The sequence below is a fragment of the Microtus oregoni genome, unplaced genomic scaffold, assembly GCF_018167655.1.
Source record: "Microtus oregoni isolate MIOR12 unplaced genomic scaffold, Mior012 000219F_ref0000284, whole genome shotgun sequence".
Lineage (NCBI taxonomy): Eukaryota > Metazoa > Chordata > Mammalia > Rodentia > Cricetidae > Microtus > Microtus oregoni.
Window position 1 is genome coordinate 157,693 of NW_024544887.1, and position 19,540 is coordinate 177,232.

Sequence of the window (19,540 nt, forward strand, 5' to 3'; positions counted from 1 at the left end):
AAAAGAAGAAAGTTGGAGGAAAAGCTAATAACACACTTAGGAGGTAGAGGCAGGCAGAGCTCTCTAATTTGGGAAGCAGTCTAGTTTACACAGAGAGTTCCATGCTAGCTAGGCCTGCACAGTGAGACTTGACTCCAAGAATTTTTCTAAAGAAAGAAAAACATAAATATTAATACCTCATGCTTTAAGTGACACTTTACTAATAAAAACAAAGAGGAGAAAATTCAAATGTAGAATATTAAGCTAAAGCAATTATAATGTGCACAAGCAGTGACATTTTCTCTAAGTATTAAGATGCTTAATAAATTTTATGTGTCATGGTCAAATCAAGAGTCCAGCACATGCCAACCAAGGCCCTTCACACTGACATGTATCCGAACCCCTTACTGTTTCCTTTGCAAGTAGCAATTGGAAAATGTGTAGGGAAATGAAGGAGAAAAATGCAAGCCGAGATTAAAAGAAACAAACAGAATACTATTTGGTTTTGAAATATTCAATTACAGCTCCACAGGGAAAAAATGTTAAGAACATACTACGATCCTAATTAAATTTATTAACCAAACACCTTTTTAATTAATTTTAAAGAAAAACTGATTTTATTAGTTTATCTTTATTCAAAGCACCACATATTTTTAAGACCCCACTTGAGACATAATTTACATACCATAAAGTTCACCATTTGGGTAATGATTCAATGGCCTTTTGTAAGTATTTTAACCACTGAGCTACATCTCCAGCTCAAGTTCCCTGTTCTAAAATGTGAATTGAAGGCCAGCACACTAGTTCAGTAATTAGGTAAAAAGGCTTGCCATGTAGGCTGAGAGAGCTGCCTTTGATCTCTCCAATCCGCGTCAAGGTGGAAGAAAACGAAGCGAGTCCACAAAGTTGTCCTGTGACCTCCGCACACAGATCAGGGTACACCTACACACACGCATACCCACAGCACCCGCACACTAATAAGCCACGGCTCACTTAGATGGTTTTCTATATATTCAACCATCTCCACAATCTAGGTGTAGAACACTTTAGAGTTACTTCCCTCCTAAATGTCATATGTGCAAGCACACTCCCTTGCTCTACGTCAGCTGAGCAATGGACCCAATAATCTTGTTACCTCCATAGTTCCAGCTGTTCACATTTCATAGTCACACCACATGTGTTCTCTTTTCGGGTTAGTTTCTTTCATTCAACATAATCTTTTCAAATCCATCCAGAATATATCTTTGTTCCTTTTTGTGTTAGAATACTCAATTTGATAAATTTCTCTTATGGAACTATTAGAAATAACACCGTAAACCGGGTTTTTCATGAAACTCAGACTAGCCTTAAATTCTCTGTGTAGCTGAGCCTAGCCTTTAAATGATTCTCTCGCCTCCACATCCTAAATGTTGAGATAACAAACATATGTCACGGCAACAGCTTCTTCTGTTGTTTGGATGCTATGATTTTTTTTTTTGAGATTGGGTTTCTCTGAGTAGCCCTGGCCATCCTGGAAAAAAACTGCTCTGTAGACCAGGCAGGCCTTGAACTCAGAGATTTCCCTGCCTCTGCCTCCCTACTGCTGGGAATAAAGGTGTGTGCGGTGCACCACGCCCATCTGTGCTCTACACGCCACCACACCGTCCGTGAACCGGGCAAGGGGCTGAAGATTGAAACACACAAAGACTCACAGAGTCACAGAGACACGGGTCATGCTTGAAACAAGAATGCCCCCTTTATTGTGTCCAGGGGCAGTTTATAATAGCTATGCCCCAGCCAAATGCACCAGAAACCATTCCCCTGCCATCAGGAACTCCTGAGGGTCTCGTGCTCAGAGCAGCTGTAGGCACTCAGATCAGGGGAAAACAAGTTGTTTACAAGAAATTCATGATGGGGGTTCACTGCTCAGCTATAATATTTAATTTTTTTCCAGTTTTTTATTGACAGAGTTTCTCTGTGTAACAGCCCTGGCTTTCCAGAAACTTTCTCTGTAAACCAAGCTGGTCTTGAATTCAGAGATTTACCTGCCTCTGTGTATAACTTTTATTGTACTGATTTTTCCATTCTTCGGGATATACAGTGACATTTTAAGTTTTTTTTTTTTTTTTTTTTTTTTTTTTTTTTTTTTTTTTTTTTTTTTTTTTTTCGAGACAGGGTTTCTCTGTAGCTTTGGTGCCTGTCCTGGAACTAGCTCTTGTAGACCAGGCTGGCCTCAAACTCACAGAGATCCACCTGCCTCTGCCTCCCGAGTGCTGGGATTAAAGGCGTGCACCACCACCGCCCGGCACATTTTAAGTTTTTGAGGAGCTAGCAAACTGTTTCCATGGAGCTGTGTAAGAAAGCCAGTAGCTCTACACACTCACCACTGTTTTTAATATCCCTCTTATCGGATAGAAGAAATAATTAGCATATTATGGATTCAACTTACGTTTTCCTAATGAATATGTTTGCGTTCTCTCTATATAGTCTGGTAAGTAGATCCTTATTGAGTGTAATTTACATTGGGTTTCTCTTCTTTCTTTATTGGGCTATCTCTCTTTCTTTCCTTCCATCCTTCCTTTCCTCCCTCCCTGCCCAACACTTTCTTTCTTTTGAGATAGGGTCTCACCATGTAGTTACGGCTGGCCTGGAACTTTAAATGTAGACCAGGTTGGCTTCAAACTCACAGAGATCTGTCTGCCTTAGCCTCCAGAGTGCTGGGCTTAAAGGCGCGTGCCACTACACCTGGCCCTTTATTTTTTTTTTAAATATTTTTTTATTTATTATGTATACAACATTCTGTCTGTGTGTATGTCTACAGGACAGAAGAGGGCACCAGACGTCATTACAGATGGTTGTGAGCCACCATGTGGTTGCTGGGAATTGAACTCAGGACCTTTGGAAGAGCAGGCAATGCTCTTAACCACTGAGCCATCTCTCCAGCCCCCTGGCCCTTTATTTTAAGGGTAGAAGAATGTATTTTGCTTCATGATTTCAGAGTGTCCTTTCTAGCTGGCAGCGTAATACTGCTTGATTTTCTTGCACAATTTTCTTAATAATGTTCTTTATTGTATAAACATGTTTCTCTCTGACAAAGTCTACCTTATCTCCTTTTTGTTAGCTTGTGTTGTAGGTATCATAACTAAGAAACACTTTTTTAATATAATAAATATTTATATATATATTTTTCTCAAAATTGTATAGTTTTAACCTTAGAACTTGGAATAAATACGAGTAACTTTTTGTATGTATTATTACCCTGATGTTTCTGCATGTGAATATCCATTTGTCCCAGCGCTTGCTTTCTTTCCTACACTGTGTTGTCTGGACACCAGTGTCAACAACTGATAACAGATCTGTGGGCTTATTTCTCAATTCTATTCCATTAGTGTGCTATGTCAGTATCACAGACTCCTCCCGAGATCACTGCTTCTAGTTAGTAAGGTTTGGGCATGAGAAGTGTGAGCCTTCCTAATTCTTTTGTTTTTTGGGTTTTTTTTTTGAGACAGGGTTTCTCTGTGTTGCTTTGAGCCTGTCCTAGAACTAGCTCTTGTACACCAGGCTGGCCTTGAACTCACAGAGAATCTCCCGAGTGCTGGGATTAAAGGCGTGTGCCACTACTGCCTGGCTGGAGCCTTCCTAATTTATCCATCTTTCCAAGAGGGTCTGGGCTCCTTGTATGAATCATGTGGTTTCTGTCAAATTCCTGCTGTGATCTGGTCACAAAGTTCATGAAACGCAGACCAGTCCCGGTGTATTGTCATCTTACTATTATGTCTTCCAAACCATGGACATGTCATTTTTTTTCTATTTCTTCAGGTATCCTTTAATTTCCTTCAATACTGGTCTACATTTTTCAGTGCACTTTATTTTGTTAAACACATTCCTAAATACTCTACTCTGTGATACTGCAAATTGGGACAGTTTTCATTCCCAGTTCTTCACGGCTGATTCTTGGTCTATTTTGATTATGTATCACGCAGATTTGCCCCACTTCATATACACTCTAATAACCTGTTTCATACATTCATTATGGGGTTTGCTACGTAAGATCATAAACTTTAGAACAGAGATCTTTTTCCACACCAGACTTGTCTTCCTTTTTCTTAACTAGTTGAACATGTAAGACCTCTGGGACAAGGGTGAAGAGAAATGGCGAGAAAAGGGCTGCAGATGTAGCTCAGCTTGGTGAGTACTTCCCTAGTTTTCACGAGACTCTTGGACGACCCCCCCCCCCCCAGCCCCAAAGAAGCCAGGTGTGGTGGCATATGTCACCCAGGCCGTGGGAAGTGAAGGCAGGATGATAAGTTCTAAGTCAGCCTTGGCTGCATAGGGAGTTTGAAGAGAGTCTGACAAGTCTGAGTTACGTGAGATCCTCTTTAAAAAGAAGGGATTCTGCTTAAAGTGGATCTCCTTATTGTAAGACGGTGGTACTCAGGTTTTCACGATTAACTCTGAGACCAACTACAGGTTTTTTCTAGACTCCTGTGATTAGCTCGATGAAGTTCCCTCCTTAAACTCTTTGTTGCATTTTATTAGATTTGGTGGTGAATTTGACCAAGTGTTTTAGGTTCCTGCGTTCTCTGTCTCTGTGAACAATGTATGAGATAAACCAAAACCAAGAAGAGGGTTATCTTGGCTTAGGCTTTGAGCGATTTTAGTGTGTGATTTCTTTGTTCCACGGATCTGAGCCTCTGGTGGCATGGTAAATCACAGTTTTAGAGTGTGTAACAAAGGCAACCCATTCATCTCAATGTGACCAGGAAGCAAAGAGACAAGAAGGGGAGGGTCTGGACTTCTGATCCCTTTCAAGACCAGGCCCTCATTGACCTGGCCCCACCTTCCATTTATTTGTCTTTGAATTTGTGCATAACCACTGCACAAAATGGTGGCTTTCTTCTCAATATTTTCACATATGCATATCATGTACTAGACACATATTCTTTGCCTTATCAATTATCCACAACCAGTCCTGCCTCTCCTTCCATGCCATATGCACACACAGAGAGCTACATACCTATGTATGTGTGCAATTTAGATGCCTCACAAGAGAGAAAACATGATATCTGTCTGTCCATGTCTGGCACATTTTGCTTACTATGCTGTTCTCTCTCTCTCTAATTTCATTGGTTTCCTTGAAGGTGATGCAATTTTGTTCTTCTTTGGGAGGGACTACTCCCTTGTTAAAGGAAGCACTATGCCTTGAATTAGTTAACTGCAGCTGAGGAGATGGCTCAGCGAGTAAAAGCACTTGCTGTACAAGCCTCACCTGACTTTGATTCTTTCATACTTTTTTTTCCCAAAACAGGGCTTCTCTGTGTGTAGCCCTGGCTGTCCGGAAGTCACTCTGTAGACCAGGCTGGCCTTGAAGTCAGAGATCCCCCTGCCTCTGCCTCCCAAATGGTGGGATTTAAGGCACACGCCACCCTCACCTGGCCTGAATTTGATTCTCGGGATATGCAAGGTGGAGAGAACCTACCCTGAAAAGTTGACCTCTGACCCCTGTTTATTAATACATAAAAGTAACACAAAAGAATGAATCTGGCAGCTGGGCCTGTCAGCACAAGCTTCTTATCTCAGCTACTACAGAGGCTGAGGTAAAACATTGGAATTCCAAAGCTTGTCACGTGTAGCCGCACAGGCCTCCCCACAAATGCACAGCAATTGGCAAGTGGAGGCAGAAAACATAGAAGTTCAAGGTCACCTTTAGGTGAATTCAAGCCCAGCCTGAGATTTATTATTATTATTATTATTTTGTTTTGTTTTTCGAGACAGGGTTTCTCTGTAGCTTTGGAGCCTGTCTTAGAACTAGCTCTTGTAGACCAGGCTGGTCTCGAACTCACAGAGATCCGCCTGCCTCTGCCTCCCGAGTGCTGGGATTAAAGGTGTGCGCCACCACCACCCGGCCCAAGAGACCTTTTCTAAAACAAACAAACAAACAAACAAACAAACAAACAAACAAACAAAAAACAGCAAAGACCCTGACAGTTCAAGGCCTACCTAGGCAACTTAGTGAGACCTTGTATCAGACAACAACAACAAAACAAAAAGGAAACGGAACACCGAGAGGCAGCTCAATACTTGAGTACTTGCCTAGTATTTGGAGGAGCTTAAATTTAGACTTCATTCCCAGGACTGAAAGAGAAAGAGGCAGAAGAAAGAGAAGGAAACAAAGGCTCTTATAGTCATCTGCAAGCAATCTGCCCTACTTTCGCTACCATATTCCCAACTGTTTCACTGTTTGTTAAGTGCTTTGTTATGAGACGCCATTAAATTTGTATGTCAAGGTGGAACATGCCTATAATTCTAGAACTCAAATGGTGGAAGCAGAAACGATTTAGTGTTTGAAGCTGGCTACACAGAAAGACTTTGTCTCAAAATCAAAAGGCAATTAAACAGTGTATGTATGGATAGGAAGAGCATAGTCTACAAACGAATTGGTTTTAGGTATCCAATGCAGGTGCTGGAATTTACTCCCCACGAATAGGGCCGAAACTATTAGGCTGTCTAGATTCTCTTCTTTTACACCTGGGAAGATAACACCTTTTAGTCTTTCTTGTAATGTGGATCTGGTAACAATAAACTGCTTCCGTTCTTACTTATCAGGAAACACCTGCAGTTCACCTTCGTGTTCAAAGTTAGCTTTGCTGAATACAGGATTCTTGTGTTATGTGTTCATTCTAGGATTACAAGATATATGTTATGCTATTGCCTCTGGCCTCCATTGTTTTTAATGAAAAATTGTATCTTTATTTTCTCTTATTAGTGATGATGCAATTATTTTCAAGGCTGTTTTATTTTCAATATTTTTAATATGCTAGTGGTCACTATTAAATGTTTACATTTGTAGTTCACCGAGCTTCCTGTGTGTATAAATTTATTTTTTAAACAAAGGCTTCTGACAATGTTGCATTGTCTCCTTAAAAAACTGTTTCTTCTCACTCTCATATATTTTCATTAATATGTATACATATATATGTATATGTGTGAACATAAAGTCTGATTATTTTCTGAGATCCCCTTTCATTTTTTTCTCTTTAATTTTCCTGGTTATTTTTGTTTTTCAGAGTTCATAATCTCTATTAGTCTTTAGATCAGTGGTTCTCAACCTTCCTAACACTGCAACATTTTAATCCAGCTCCTCATGTCATGGTGACTCCACAACCATAAAATTGTTTTGTTGCTACTTCATAACTGTACTGTTGCCAGTATTATGAATTGTAATGTAAATAGCTGATAATGCAACCCCCCAAAGAGATCACGCCCCATAGGTTGAGACCACTGCTTTAGATTAATAATTAATATTTTGCTTTCCTTGTTCAAATTTATGATTGTTCTTTTCAGTGAGTTTTAAATTTTAGTTACTATTTTACATGCTAACCAAAGATATCTACAAACTGAGCCATATCCTTGGCTCGTGAAATGTGGTTTTAATTCTTTTTGCATTTTATTTATTTTCTGTGTATGTGTATTCCTACAAGCACGTACCAAGGCACATGTGAAGTCAGAGGCCAACTTTCAGGAGTCAATTCTATTTTACTCTGTGGATGTGAGGATCCAACTCAGGCAGCTCGGGCTCTTCATGACCTGCAATATGATTTTAAGGAGGACAATAGGTTCAATTCCTGAAACCCACATAAAAGTGGAAGGAGATGGGGTGGAGAGATGGCTCAGTGTTTAAGAGTACTGACTGATCTTCCAGAAGGTCTTGGTTCATTTCCCAGCATCTACATGGTGGCTCGCAAGCTGTAACTCCAGTTCCAGGGGATGTGACGCCCTCTTCTGGCCTCTATAGACACTGTACTCGTGAGATGCCCGTGCATATATACAGGCAAAAACATTCATATGCATGGAATAAAAATAAATAAATTGTTTCAAAAATACTTTTTAAAAAAAGTGGAAGGAGAGAATCAACTCCACAAAGTCCTCTGACAGTCACATGCAGACAGGCCCATGTACATACATCATGTACACACAACCACACAAGCATAAAATAACGGTGAATAAGAGTTATTTAAAAATAAAGATCATGGGGCTGGAGAGATGGCTCAGCGGTTAAGAGCATTGCCTGCTCTTCCAAAGGTCCCAAGTTCAATTCCCAACAACCACATGATGGCTCACAACCATCTGTAATGAGGTCTGGTGCCCTCTTTTGGCCAGCAGGCATACACACAGACAGAATATTGCATACACAATAAATAAATAAATATTTTTAAAAAGTAAATAAAGATCATAGCTGGGTGGTAGTGGCTGTGATGTCTGTGGGCGGCAGTTGTGCACACCTTTAATCCCAGTACTCCAGAGGTGGAGGCAGGTGGATCTCTGATTTGGAGGACAGCTTGGTATACAGAGTGAGTTCCAGGACAGCTAGGGTTACACAGAGAGAAACCCTGTCTTAAAAAAAAAAAAAGCCGGGCGGTGGTGGCACATGCCTTTAATCCCAGCACTCGGAAGGTAGAGGCAGGCAGATCTCTTTGAGTTTGAGGCCAGCCTGGACTACAAGACCTCGTTCCAGGACAGGTTCCAAAGACAAAAGCATACTTTAGTCAGTTGTGTCCCCTCAAAAGTATGTTCATGTTCTGACCTAACTACCAGTGAATATTACCTTACTTGAAAATAGGGTCTTTGCATGTATAATTATAGCACTAACATGAGATCATTCTAGATTTATGATGGGCCTGAAATTCAGTGACTTGTGTCCTTATAACAAAACACGTTAAGTGGTAGAGTGCATGACCAGAATTTGGGAGGCTCTGGGTGGATCACTAGACACACACACACACACACACACACTACGGTAAAATTTGTCGCTGGGCCACAAATAGATAAAAGTTATGTGAAGATGGAGGAAGACATTTGAATTATGCTGTCAACACATCAGAGAATGCTAAGGAGCCATCAGATGCTAGGAAAGGTAAAAGGAATTCTCTAGCAGAGCATTCAGAGGGAGCATGCACTCTGCCACAGGCTGGTTTTTCATTTCTGGCTCTCATGTAAAGAGAACAACCCTCTGCCTTCTTAAGCCCTCTGGATTAGACGTTGTTATGGCAGCCCCAGGAAACTAGTGCAGCAACCAAGTAAACATTGTTATTACATTTTTTTACATTTATTTAGTGTATTTGTGGATGGGGGCAGGGGTGCATGCCAGGGCTGTTACTATTCAGGCCTGAATACTAACAAGGGCAAAAGTGTGGAGGTCAGAGAAAAACATGAGTGAGCCTGTTTTCTCCTGCACTATATGGGTCCTAGGGACTGAATTCAGTTTCTCAGGCTTCGTGGCAAGCACCTTCACCCACAGAGCCATTTGCTGACTGTCTCACTTTTCTTTTCTTTCTTCCTTTTTTCTTTCTTTTTTATTTTTGAGGCAGGTTGGTCTCACAATCACTGGATAGCCAGCCAAAGATGGTGCTGAACTCTTGATCCTCCTGCTTCAGATTCTCAAGTGCCAGGATTATAAAAACATACCACAATGCCTGGCAACATTTCATAGTTTTCTACATAAATTCATTTTTACTGTAACAGATAAAATTTTTTCTCCTCTCCTAATAAAACTTTGAAAAAATTGAAAGAAAGATAGCAGCATGGGTCAGTGGGTAAATGCACTTGCTGTCACGCGTGACAATCTGCATTCAGTCTAGGACCCTCGTGATGGAGGGAGAAAACTAACTCCAATATTCTCCTTTCTGACCTACACACACACACAGAGAGAGAGAGAGAGAGAGAGAGAGAGAGAGAGAGAGAGAGAGAGAGAGAAAGAGAGAGAGAGAGAGAGACAGAGAGTTAAGACTGGTGGCTCTGTGATATTGTGATATAAAATACTTAAAAGTGTCTGATGAATTAGCATTAGTTCAGAACAATGAAGACTTTTGGTGGGAATATACACATTTCAAATCTTCCTTCTTACCTACTTAGTCCAGAAAATTTGTGCTAGTTCATCAGTTTCTTGATTATCATCTCCAAAATTCACCCGTACTGACTGCTCTGTGGAAATGGATTCAGGCCTTTAAATATCTTTCCTTTTGTTAGTTTACTTTGTCAATAGAGAACATTAGAAGCAATTTAAGAAATTTTGCTTCTTGGAGTTCCTGAAGTGTTTATATCTGAAACACAAGGCTAATCTTTATTTTCTTTACTCTTAATCCATTATCACTTCAAATTCCTGTTAAAAATAATTATTTGCCTTGAGGGCAGGTGACATTTCCCCCCTCATATACACAATTTTTTTTTTGAGACAGGGGTTCTCTTCTGTGTAACAGTCCTGTTTGTCCTAGAACCCGCTCTGTTGACCAGGCTGTCCTCGAACTCAGAGATCCACCTTACTCTGCCTCCTGAGTGCTAAAATTAAAAGCATGCACCACCACTCCCCAGCTAAACAAATAAAAATTTAAGAACAGTTTTTATACAAAGTAATTTCTTGTCTTAAACCTCTGTAAATTTGTGGGGTTTTATCTCTTAATTGCATTGAAATCAATAGTTAAATGAACACAAGGATAGTTATGCCACATACCTTTTGAAACATAACACAAATATATTCTCATATGACTTCTTCTTCTTTCTTCTTTCTTTTTCTTTTGGTTTTTTGAGACAGGGTTTCTCTGTAGCTTTGAAGCCAGTCCTGGAACTAGCTCTTGTAGACCAGGCTGGCCTCGAACTCACAAAGATCCGTCTGCCTCTGCCTCCCGAGTATTGGGATTAACGGCGTGCGCCACCACCGCCAGGCCAGAAATTCTGTAAGTAAGTATGGTGAATATTATTTATTCTTATATTTTACACATAAGGAATACAATTGATAAATGTGAATGCTCTAAAATCATATAATAGTCATTTTTCTTCTCTGTATAATGAAGAAAAATAACCTGTCTCATAGGTCACTGTAATAATTAAATGAGCTACAGCAGGTAACATGTGATAATGACTTGGTAAAGGTTAACTGTTAATTATATTATATTCTATTGAACCATAAAATTATTACTATTTCAGTAACCCCTTACAAAGATTTTCAGAGGTTTTTATATTTCTTTTATCTACTTTTTAAAAATAATGATTATGCCAAAGATAACCATAGCATTTCATAATTACCTTGTATTGTTATTAATTTCTGAACAAAAGAAACAGACAAAAAGAGTTAGTGAGGATAATTTGTTTATGCTAACTTAATGGAATTCTAGGCCCACTGTGTTATTGGCTGAGCTCCCTAAATCTGAAAACCAAACTCCCACTATCAATTTAGAAGGTGAACCTTCAAATTTGAGTACTTCAATGTAAACAATGTAACAGAGTCTGTTTTGCCAGCAGGTTTAGCTTCAATGAATTAGGATTTCAAAGTAGAGAATGAGAACAGAATGTTAAAAGAAAGTGGTTAAGTAAAACAGTTTACTCCATCTGTGACAATCATTACACAAGTAACTTTGATCGCTGAAGACTTAACTACCCACCACCAAAAGTCAGTGCTGTGTGAAGAGTTGAGGCTATATATTAAAACGATTGTAGTCTCAAATTTCTAGGAAACAATTTGTAAACTAGCACGCTGATTTATGCTTGCAAGGTGAGCACCCCGGGAAGCAGGGCAGGAGGATTGCAACTAATTCCTGGCGAGGCTTGGATATATAGTGAGAGCATGTCAGAAAATAGCGTTTAAAGGGCAAAACAAAACAAAGTATGGTTTCTATCCAAACTTCAATGGATATTTAAGAACTTTAAAAATGTTTTGATAGTGTTTCAAAACAATTCAAACTTTACCTACAGAATTTGGGAAAATACATTATTGAAAACTTCAGAATTTGGAACCGGCTTCCTGGTTGAAGTGTAAATTTCTCAAGCAATATTTATAGCATCAAGGGGGATATTTTAAGTAGTTTTCTATAAGAATATTATTTATCTACTCATCGGGTAAGTACAGCACTTTCATCTGGTGCACTGTTCCTCGTTTGGACACAAGACCACAAGTGGCTAGCACCATTTCCTTGGGGTAGAGACAGAACAAACAAACCAAACCCTTTAGGTGACCTATCAGAGTTAGGCCAAGTTAGTCCCTTACAAGTTTCTCATGAAAGGTTCCCTCACCGGAAAGGGTCCAATCGCCCTTACAGGAAGGGTAAGCAACTCTGGAGCTCCGGGACGCCAACGCCACCACAGAGTTTTAGAGAGGTTGCCAGAGTGTCTGCCTGAGTTTAGCACCTCTTCCTCCTTCCCCTAGCAGTAACTAGGCAACCCCAGGCCGGCTCAGGCGGCAGGAGCAAGGCAGCAGCCTCAGTGCCTCTGGCGGCGAGCCGTGAGCGCTGCAAGCGGCTCCCTCCCCTTTTCCCCCCCTTTCCATGACTCCACCCCTTTTGCCCCCGCCCACCCCTCAGCGACTTCGGCTCCTCCCTCTCCTTCTCTCTTGCTCTCCTTCCTCCTCCGCCTCCTCAGCTCTTGGGCTAGAATATCTATGGGTCGAAACGTGATGTGATGAATCCGAGAGAGACCGAAACTGGGACGAGGAGTGCGGCGGAAGCGGCGGGACTCCCAGGCATGGGGGCTTCACCACAATAGAGGCAGCGCCCCCACCCGCACCCGCCAGCCGTCCGGAGCAAAGCCCCCAAACCCCCTCGGGAAAAGGATGGCGGCGGCACCTACCCAGATCGAAGCCGGTGGGTAGCTGAGCCAGGGGCTAAAGGGATGGGGGCTTTGCGCGACGGCTGTCAGAATTTTTTTTAAAAGCTTGTATCTCTCTTCCTTGCCTCTCTCCCAACATCTCCCCCCCCCCCCCTTCCTTAGAGCTGTATTACCTGATCGCTAGGTTCTTGCAGTCCGGACCCTGTAACAAATCCGCTCAGGTGAGACGGAGAAGGATATCTGGGAGTGTTGGGGAATGGTCCCAATGGGGAAATTGAGGCACCGGGTGAGCAGTGCAGTGGAGGGTGAGGGAAAGGCCGGCCTCGATTAGTCCTACAGTCAGCGGCTGTGTTGGAAGTGGGGAGGGAGGAATGGGTTGGCGCCCCAATCTGCTTCTCATATCCGTGTTTCCCTCTTCCCCAGGTGCTAGTGCAAGAGCTCGAGGAGCATCAGGTATGGACCCCCTTTGGGAAGGGCTGGGGAGGGCTGAGGAGAAACTGGAGGAAGGGTAAGGTAGGTCAGGGGCCGAGGGCAGGGGCCCAGAGGGAGCCTTTGAGCAGGACACTCCGGGCTGTTGTCACTTGGGGTGAGCCGGGTTCTTTCTCAGAAGGGGCGGACAAGGTTGGGGTCTTAACTCGTTGCCTTTTATTCCTGCGGGAGACCTTTTTTCAGGATTTCCTTCCCTTTGGCCTGTCCCCCCCACCCCCCACCCCCGGCACGGCGGCAAGAGCAGTCCGGTCTGGAGAAAAACACTAGAGGGTCTAGGACTGGGCTCCAGGCTGGGTGCTGCTGATGGGGAGCAGAGGCTTTTCCTTCACCCCCCCCCCCTTTTCTTTTCCTCTGGCCCCCAGCTGATTCCGCGCCGCTTAGACTGGGAGGGGAAAGAGCACCGAAGAAGCTTCGAGGATCTGGTTAGTAAACTTTTCATTTCAACTTAGCCCAACTCTTTCTCCACTCCCTCCCCACCTTGTGCCCCCAACCCGCCCCTGACCCTTCAGCCCGCTAGGCTCCCCAAGCCTGCTGTTTGGTGTTCAATCGACTGCCCCTTCCCCCTCCCAGCGTGTCGGGAAGGGTACCTTGCCCTCCTCCAGCCTTGCTTATTTTCACCCAAAAACTTTGAAGAATGTGAGCTGGTTATCTGAGGTGCTGTGTTGTGGATTATGACTCTGTTACAAACATCGGAGAAGGCCCATTGTAGGGGGAGAAGGGACAGAAACCAGGGGGTTATCTTGGGGCACGTACCAAGGACTGACGCTGGCCAATGACAGCGTTGGTAACAGCCCGGAGTTCCGGATTAGTGGAAGAAAACTGGTTTCTGGTTGGTCCTGGCTTGAAATACGGGAACTGAGGCCAGGCTTGGGTGTTTTTTTTTTTTTTCCTCTCGCTCTCTCGCTCTCTCTTTTTTCTCCTTTTTCTTTCTTTCTTTCTTTCTTTTTTTCTTTTTAGAGGGAAAGGGAGAAGGATCTCAGAAGGGGAACTGACTTGTAAATGAGAAAAACGACACAAATAAAGATACTAAGGGACCACTGAGTGATTTCCAAGATTTGCCGTCTTTAGATAATGGACTACTGAATAAAAACATTGTTGTATATTTCAGATCTTAGAAAATAGCTCGTTAATTCATCAGTAAATTGCGTTTGTACAGATACGTTTTTACTAAATCAAAACTATGGATTATGACCTTTTAGGAATAGGTGAACATGATTTGGGGATTAGGAGACAACAATGGGCATTTTTAAAAAATAGAATATACTTTAGTTAAGAACCAAAGCGATCGGATTGACTGCTGTTTCTCCTGCAACTATGATTCGTAGTGTAAGTGCACCTTCTGCTCTGCACCGAGACAAAAAGGTGACCCTTTATATTTTGGGAAGGAGGTTCTTCTGTTGGTCACAGATGTCGAATTGTATGATAATAAAAAGAGTGATGAAATCTAAGTTCACTAAATTCAGCTCTCTTTCCTCCAAATAAGATCCAAATGAGGAAAAATAAGAGAAAGTAGAGACAAGTTGGAAGGGTAGTAGAATAAATAAAAAGAAAATTTATTTAAAATTATATTGTAATAAGAAAACCTTTAAATTCCTGAGGTATTCCTTTTGATAATTTTTGTGTACAGTATTTCAAGAGTGAAGCATGTAAATTGTTACAGAATCTACTGACTGTTTTACAAATCAACAAATGGTACAATTGTAATAAGAGTAAATGTCACCATGTTAATGGTTATAATTTTTCAGATGGTTATAAATTATTTCTGAATACCTGTTATTTCTTTTAATTTTTGGCCAGAAGTTTTATGTTGTTGCTCTTGTTAGATATGAGTTCAACTTGTACCACAGAACGTAAAACCAAAGTATTCACTAAAATATGTTTTATCAGGTAACTACTGATACACATTTGAAAATAGTTTGACTTATGGATAGTGCTTTTCTTTACATTTTCCCTTTCCAGTTTACATATGTGTGTGCATGTAGATTATATTTTGAGCAAATGGCAAAAGGAAACTTAAAACTATATTTTCAAAACGAATGCAATAGGAATTCAAGTAATTAAAAATTTCTCCTTACCACCCAATTTTAATACCAGTTTACTAGTCCTTTCTTAAACTGTAAAAGCAAATTTTTATACAGTTGCAGTCTGTCCATTTTCTGCTTTGTCTTTCTGGCAGTGCTTTTGCATGACTAGTGTTATTTGCATAGCCAGCCTTGTTATGGTAAGAAAAAACAATTTAGTTGTATTTTAGATACTATGATTTGTCCTCAATTTCCAATTGATCTTCTAAGTTACAGTGATTTTTTTTCACTAATATTTTTGCATAATTAGGTGGTCTTTTCCTGCTACCTTCTCCCCAAGTCCCTTGGACTTTGCTCTCTAAAGTGGATTTCTGAATAAGGTCAAAGGAGCTCATCAGCTTTGTAGCTTTAATCATACATTGAAGACCACTTTCCAGAAGGCCTGAGTTGATTTAAATAGAATTTTCTTTATTAGTACTAGGCTTGCTTAACCCTTAAAAGTTACTTTTTATTTGTTTTTTTTTTTTTTTTTTTTTTTTTTTTTTTTTTTTTTTGATTTTTTGAGACAGGGTTTCTCTGTAGCTTTTTGGTTCCTGTCCTGTAACTAGCTCTTCTGGACCAGGCTGGCCACGAACTCACATAGATCTGCCTGCCTCTGCCTCCCGAGTGCTGGGATTAAAGGCGTGCGCCACCACTGCCCGGCTAAAAGTTACTTTTTAAAATTATTGTTAAGGCATTTATCAGTTTCTATGGACTTGATGTCATTCGTTCATATATTTCTGTTTTGTTAGCTTGTTTGATGGGACAGGGTCACACGCTGCTGTGTAGGCTAACCTAGAGCTCATTATGTGGTTCAGGCTTGCCTCAAGCTTGAAGCAACCCCCTGCTTCAGCCTTAGAAATGCTGGGATTACAGCATTTCTTCTAATCAGTATTTATTTATTTGGTATTGTTACACAAAGTTTCCTTGGATTTGTGAAGTTCGGTGTAGAATTTGAGATACTGTGGTGGCTTCAAACTTATGTTCCTTCTTCTGCAGTCTTCCCAGCAGGCACGTGCCACCATGTGCCTGGCTACATTTTCATAAACATGTGCACGCGCACACGCACACACACACACACACACACACACGATGGAATCAAGGGTGTTGTGCATAAGCTACATTTCGAGACCTTTTTTATATATATTTAAAATTTTGAGCCAGGCTGTGGTGGCGCACACCTTTAATCCCAGCACTCTGTGAGTTTGAGGCCAGCCTGATCCTCTACAAGAGCTAGCTCCAGGACAGGCTCCAAAGCTACAGAGAAACCCTGTCTCGAAAAACCAAAAAAAAAAAAAAATTTTTTTTTGATATGCAGAGGAATTTTTATATTTGACTATATAAACCATGTACCCTTGCTTTTTTCATTTAAAGTTTTATATTATGAACTTTGTTCTTTTTTTGTATCCCCCTTGTTCACATTTTTCATCCATGAAATTGAAAGCACTAGTTAGCAATTGTATTAGAATGACATAGGTTACATTACCTTTAATATACAAAATACATGAGGCAATAATATTAAAATAAATGTATCAAAGGTATATGCTCAAAAAAGATTATATGTTCATTAGTGTCTGTAAAAAGAGTATAATTATTGTCATTCTAAGAATTTGCATCTTTGCATAAGACATTCAGGCTCTAAAACTCTTTTGGTAGTATTGGTGATTAAACCAAATGAACCATGCATACAGGGCAAGCACTATGACTGAGCCACAGCCCTAGCTCTATTAAGAGTGTTTTCATATGGTCATTTGATTCATAACAACTACTTTAAAACAATATATTAGCATTCCAGACATACCTATATTCCTCTCTTACCTTGCCCAACTTTTGTCTAATTGCTAACAATAGCTTAAATTGGTTACTAGAAGAGCAGACTATTTTTGAGTGCTGGTAGCATAGTTATGGACTGTGTAAGCATGGGAGCAATTTAAACATGTGGGATTTAAAATCTGCTCTATGACACACAGTCACAGTTACGAAGAACAGAATGGAGCATGTGAAACCCAAAACATTTGCTCCTCAAGTCCAATGCAGTGTGTTGTCCTAACAGTGAATGATATGGTAGAGTTGTCAGTCTCTGGAACCTGGGGTTGCTATTGACTTACTGAGTCATTGTACCTGTTGGTGCTCACGTAAACAGGTTTTTAGCACTTACTTAAACTAGATTTGGTTGTAGGGAACACACGTTAGTGATTAAAATTGTTCTGGTGATTTATTTGATATTTCTGGAAAAAGTGGAATCTCAGTTCATGTGAGGTAGTATTAATAAGTGAAGAGAGTAGATGAGAGGGAGGTAAGAATTTGATTTTATGAATTCTGCTTACAAAATTTTGCTGTGAAGTCATCCCTGTTTCCCTGTGTGTGTGAGAGAGAGAATTAGGGGAGATATGTGTGAATATGTATGTGAGCATCTGAATTTGTTTTCTGTATATGTGGAGGCCAGAGGTTGACTTTCTTCCAGTTGCTCTATGGGTTTTTCTTTTACTTTTTAGTAAGCACCAGCGTATTTTTTTTTTTTAGTTTTTTTCTTTTATTTTTGGTTTATAACTACATTATTTTCCCTTCCCTTTTCTCCCTCCATACTTTCCTGTATACCCTTTATTTTTCCTCTTTCAAATTCATGATTTTTTTTCATTATTTGTAGTTGCACGAATATATGTATCTGTATATACATATATATTCCTAAATATAACCTTCTGAGTCGGTATGTTAACTGTATGTATATTTTCAGGGCTGACCATTTGGTATTGTATAGCCAATTGCTCTGCTCTTCCCTGGAAAAGACTATTTCTCCCGTTCTCAGCATTCCTTACTATTTTTAATAGAATATCTTTTATGGATCCTTTAACAATTTCATTCATGTAAAGAAAGTGTCTTCCTAATATTTGGTCCATACACCTTATTTTGAGGCAGTACTTCTCACAGAGTCTACAATTTGGATTCAGCTACAGTAGCTGGTCAGGAAACCCCGGGATTCTCTTGTGTCCATCTCCTGAAGGCTAGGATTACAAAGCCATGCTGCCGTGCACATGGGTACTGACGATCCCAACTAAAGTTCTCCTGATGGTATGGGGAGCACATTACCCACCGAGCCGTCTTTCCAGCCTGAAATTATCTTTGTCATGTTTTTCACATGACTGCTAGTAAATTTGAGTGCATTTTTTCAATTGCTTATGGATTACTTAGGAAACTGTTTGGTAACAAATAGCAATTTAAAGACACTTTACTGTTTCATGTACATTTGCAAATACTGTATTTGTGTATATACACACACACATACACATACACACTCATACACAGAGATTACTTAAGCTGGTAGCGTAGACTGAGTTTATTCCCTTCCTTGTACCTTCACCACTGAGCAACTTCTTGAATATAGAAGTTGCCTCTGTACTTTTCTTGATTTTTATCTCATTCAGGTTTAGAGCCCCTTTAGCACTCTTTCCTCCCCTTCCGTCCTCTTTTGTTTGTTGTCTTTAGAAAGTGTTACATTGTAGCTTAGCTCTGGTTGTCCTGGAACTTGCTGTGTAAACCAGAGTGGACTGGAACTCACCAAGATCTGCCTGCCTCTGCCTCTGCAGTGCTGGGATTTAAGAAGTGTGCCCCAGGCCCAGGGTTGTTTAAAGTTTCTTTTTCCTGGGGAAATCTTGAAGCTAGTAGAGAAAGAAATTCTATTAATACTGATTAACATTCCGAAGGAGAGTTGCAGGGAGTCTTAACTCCTTGTAACCTGTGCTGCTGCAGAGCTCTTGGGAGCCAGACCTGGTGACTCACCTGGAATCCCAGCATTTAGGAGGCAGAGGCAGGTGGGTCAGGTCTGGAAACCAAATTCCGGACAGCCAGGGGCTGTTACTCAGAGAAACTGTGTCTGGAAAAAAAAAAAAAAACCGAGGGGGGGGGGACAGAGAGAGAGAGAGAGAGAGAAGGGGGGGAGCAAGAGTGCAGCACATTAGTTCTGCTTATAGAGAAGAACCAGTTACTATGTATGTTTCTGCACACCTATCCCATTTCACAGTAACTTTTTTACATAATCATCCGAAAATGAGACATTTTTATTTCTATAAAGTTGTCAAAAGATTTAAGATGTGAGTTTATGATTCAATCCTGACTTTTAAGTAAACCTAATATTAATTAGGGAACATTTAAGAGACACAGTTCCTCTTACCTCTAGGGGAAAAACCAGATACTTTATTTTTGCTGGGTTCTTTTAGTTTGCTTTGAGTTTTTCCAGACATGGTTTCTCCGTGTCGCCCTGGCCCATCCGGGAACTTACTCTGTAGACTAGGCTGGCCTGGAACTCAGAGATCTGCCTGCCCTTATTTCCTGAGTGCTGGGATTAAAGGTGTTTATACCACTGTCCGGCTCTTTTTGCTTCTTTAGGTCTCTATACTAACCTCTGGCTCTTTGAGTTTTGATTTATTTCTATTTTCTAGTTT

General features: G+C 40.7%; 1 protein-coding gene across 1 annotated transcript in view; it reads left to right on the forward strand.

Annotated features, from left to right (window-relative positions):
- Positions 1-12,410: 12,410 nt before the first annotated feature.
- The window catches only part of LOC121445593 (bromodomain and WD repeat-containing protein 3), a gene marked incomplete at its 3' end in the record, with an annotated part of 85,672 nt that continues 78,542 nt past the window's right edge, over positions 12,411-19,540 (forward strand). Inside the window, exons 1-4 of the mRNA XM_041647740.1 lie at positions 12,411-12,587; positions 12,715-12,773; positions 12,976-13,005; positions 13,404-13,463. Of these exons, the coding sequence (XP_041503674.1) occupies positions 12,557-12,587; positions 12,715-12,773; positions 12,976-13,005; positions 13,404-13,463 (180 nt within the window). The remainder of the gene's footprint in view (positions 12,588-12,714; positions 12,774-12,975; positions 13,006-13,403; positions 13,464-19,540) is intronic.